The sequence below is a fragment of the Antrostomus carolinensis genome, unplaced genomic scaffold, assembly GCF_000700745.2.
Source record: "Antrostomus carolinensis isolate BGI_N321 unplaced genomic scaffold, ASM70074v2 scaffold31281, whole genome shotgun sequence".
NCBI lineage: Eukaryota > Metazoa > Chordata > Aves > Caprimulgiformes > Caprimulgidae > Antrostomus > Antrostomus carolinensis.
Window position 1 is genome coordinate 1,277 of NW_010293985.1, and position 3,431 is coordinate 4,707.

The 3,431-nt window shown below is 62.0% G+C and overlaps 1 protein-coding gene across 1 annotated transcript; it reads left to right on the forward strand.

Moving 5' to 3' along the window:
- Positions 1-187: 187 nt before the first annotated feature.
- On the forward strand, positions 188-3,428 carry LOC104532320 (protein flightless-1 homolog; the record flags this gene model as incomplete). The annotated part of the gene is made up of 12 exons (XM_010177503.1): positions 188-309; positions 486-566; positions 888-973; positions 1,129-1,290; positions 1,401-1,504; positions 1,609-1,784; positions 1,871-2,028; positions 2,165-2,249; positions 2,534-2,681; positions 2,819-2,952; positions 3,084-3,296; positions 3,381-3,428. Coding segments are annotated over 12 exons (1,517 nt in total), but the record flags the coding sequence as incomplete, so codon positions are not given.
- Positions 3,429-3,431: the final 3 nt, after the last annotated feature.

The following is a 3,431-nucleotide window of genomic DNA, read 5'->3' on the forward strand; positions in this document are numbered from 1 at the left end:
GCTGGGGTGTCTCGGCCAGATCTGCCCCAAGGAATGGGGGGGTGTGGAGGCAGCATGGGCCCGCTGGGGCCAATCAACCAGTTTGAGACTGGGGGCCATCCCAGCAGCCTCATGTGGGTCAGGGCTGAGTTCCTGGGCTTGAGGAACCCCCAAGTCAGCGTGGGGTCCTGACCACTGCCCTGTGCAGCCTCAACTCCTCTCTCTGCTCACTGGGGTTTCTCTGGGTCTTCCCTGCAGGAACATCTCTCCGTGAGTCACAACAGCCTCACCACACTCCACGGCGAGCTCTCCGGCCTGCCCTGCCTCCGGGTGAGTGTCCCTCTCACACATCCCACCTGCATCAGGGCTGGTGTCCCCAGGCACCTCTTGGCTAGCCCCTGGCTCTGGGGGCACACGAGGATCGTCCCTGGCCACCCCTAGGGGCTCAGCAGGTGTAGATGTGGTGGGTGGCTGCAGTCATGACTCTCTCTCTCTCTCCTCTCAAGGCGATCGTGGCTCGTGCAAACAGCCTGAAGAACTCTGGAGTTCCTGATGATATCTTCCAGCTGGATGACCTCTCGGTGCTGGTAGGTGCAGAGTCTCCTTGGCTAATACAAGAGCCAGCTCAGACTCCTGGGTCTCGCTCCTGCACCTCAGTGGCCTCTTGGACAGCATGATGGGGCTGAGGAACACCCAGGGGAAAGATGCAGGGAGTAAATCGGGGCTCAGCACTGCCTGGCTGCTGTGGACCTCAGGTCCTCAGGCCATAACGAGCTTCCCTGCAGCAAGAGCTCCTGTGCCCTTTCAGGCCATGCCCCCGAAGATGCCCCTTGGTTCTCGGGTTTGGGTGGTGGTTGCTGGGTGCAGGGTAGAGGGTGATCCCTGCTTTGCTCTCCCGTTCGCCCCAGGACCTGAGCTACAACCAGCTCACAGAGTGTCCCCGGGAACTGGAGAATGCCAAGAACATGCTGGTCCTCAACCTCGGCCACAACAGGTGGGTCTGGGCCAGGGCAGCCATCTCCCTCTAGCCATGGCCACCTCCATTCCTCACCCCCCTTCAGTCTGGGTCCTGCTCTCTGCCCTTCTTCGAGGGAGACCTGGGACTGGTGCAGGTCCCAGTCAGCCCTGAAGATCCCCATATCCCTGCAGCATCGAGTCCATCCCCAACCAGCTCTTCATCAACCTGACGGACCTGCTCTACCTCGACCTGAGCAACAACAAGCTGGAGAGCCTCCCACCACAGATGAGACGCCTGGTCCACCTCCAGACTCTCATCCTCAACAACAACCCCCTCCTGCACGCGCAGCTCCGGTAAGGTCCCGTTTTCCAGGCTGGATCCCAGGATGCCGGGGCTGGGCTGGGCTGGGTGCCTGCTCCAGCCCTGACACTGTCTCTGCCCCGTGGTTCTCCGTGGTCCACAGGCAGCTCCCAGCAATGACAGCCCTGCAGACCCTTCACCTCAGGAACACCCAGCGCACGCAGAGCAACCTGCCCACCAGCCTCGAGGGCCTGGTGAACCTGGCAGGTAGGGCTGGGGCACCCACCCCACAGTGCATGGGCCCTTCCAGGGGCTCTCTCAGCCCTGGTGTGGGTCTGGCCAGTGGTGTCACCTCATTGTCTTCCACCCAGACGTCGACCTGTCCTGCAACGACCTCAGTCGTGTCCCCGAGTGCCTCTACACCCTGGGCAGCCTGCGGCGCCTCAACCTCAGCAGCAACCAGATCACGGAGCTGTCCCTCTGCATCGACCAGTGGACCCAGCTGGAGACCCTCAACCTGTCCCGCAACCAGCTCACCTCCTTGCCTGTATGTCCCTGCCTGTACGTGGTGTCCCTGCCCGTGCCTCCATGCCACTGGGTTCTCCCTCACCCTGCCATCTTCTCCTTCCCCAGTCAGCCATCTGCAAGCTGACCAAGCTGAAGAAGATGTACCTGAACTCCAACAAGCTTGACTTTGATGGGATCCCTTCAGGCATCGGCAAGCTTGCCAACCTTGAGGAGTTCATGGCAGCCAACAACAACCTGGAGCTCATCCCCGAGAGCCTGTGCAGGTAGGAGACAACCCCCAGCCAGATCTGCTCTGTCCCCAAGAGGACACAGAAGCTGTGTAATGATAAGGGGTCTCTCAATGTCCCTGAAGGACATGTCCTTGGCCTGGCCCTTCACCAGCATGTCCATGTGTCACAGGTGCTCCAAGCTGAGGAAGCTGGTGCTGAACAAGAACCGTCTGGTGACGCTGCCAGAGGCCATCCACTTCCTGACAGACGTGGAGGTGAGAGCCCAACATCCCCTCCACCTCAAGCTGGGTCCACCACAGCGTGTCCCTGGGATCCCAGGGCTGTAGGGTGGGATGGGGTGAGGTGAGGACGAGGGGTCTTGGGGCCAGTACATGTGGTCCAGCACATGGTTCAACCCAGGCAGGTGGTGGATTCAGGGCTCCCCTCACCTCACCTCAGCCTGGGATGATCTGGAGGTCTCCTGTCCCACCCCACATCCTCAGTGTCCGTGTGACCCTGTGCTTCAGAGCAGTGAGATCTCCCATCCCCTCCTCAACAGATCCTGGATGTGCGTGAGAATCCCAACCTGGTGATGCCCCCGAAGCCGGTGGATCGGACCTCGGAGTGGTACAACATCGACTTCTCCCTGCAGAACCGGCTCCGCCGGGCCGGAGCCTCCCCGGCCACTGTGGCGGCGGCCGCAGCAGGTGGGTGTGCAGGGGGGGACACGGGGGACAGCCCCTGCCTCAGGCAGCGTGCTGGGGAGTGAGCCGTGCCCCATGGTGTGCCCCACCTGAAGGCACAGGTGTCCTGGCTGCCTGTCACCCTGTCCCTGTGTCCCCAGGTAGTGGCACCAAGGACCCGCTGGCCCGTAAGATGCGGCTCCGGCGGCGCAAAGACTCTTCCCAGGACGACCAGGCCAAGCAGGTGCTGAAGGGGATGTCAGACGTGGCCCAGGAGAAGAACAAGAAGATAGAGGTAGGGTCTGGGGTGAGAGAGGGGCCCCGAGTGGCACCACCACCGTGCCCCTGGCCCACCCCAGGTGCTGGCAGGGACCCAGTTGGCCCCAGCTTAAGGCACGTTCCCCCTCCCAAAAACCATCCCTGCAGGAGAGTGGGGAGGCGAAGGCGCCAGACCTGAAAACACGCCGCTGGGACCAGGGCCTGGAGAAGCCCCAGCTGGACTACTCGGAGTTCTTCAGCGAGGATGTGGGGCAGCTGCCCGGCCTCTGCGTCTGGCAGATCGAGAACTTTGTGCCCACGCTGGTGGACGAGGCTTTTCACGGCAAGTTCTACGAGGCCGACTGCTACATCGTGCTCAAGGTACCTGGGGACGACCAAGGGTCCCCCACATCCCCAGTCGGTGCTCTGGCCGTCCCATCTCATGCCCTCTCTGTCTCTCCCCAGACCTTCCTGGATGAGAATGGTTCCCTCAACTGGGAGATCTACTACTGGATC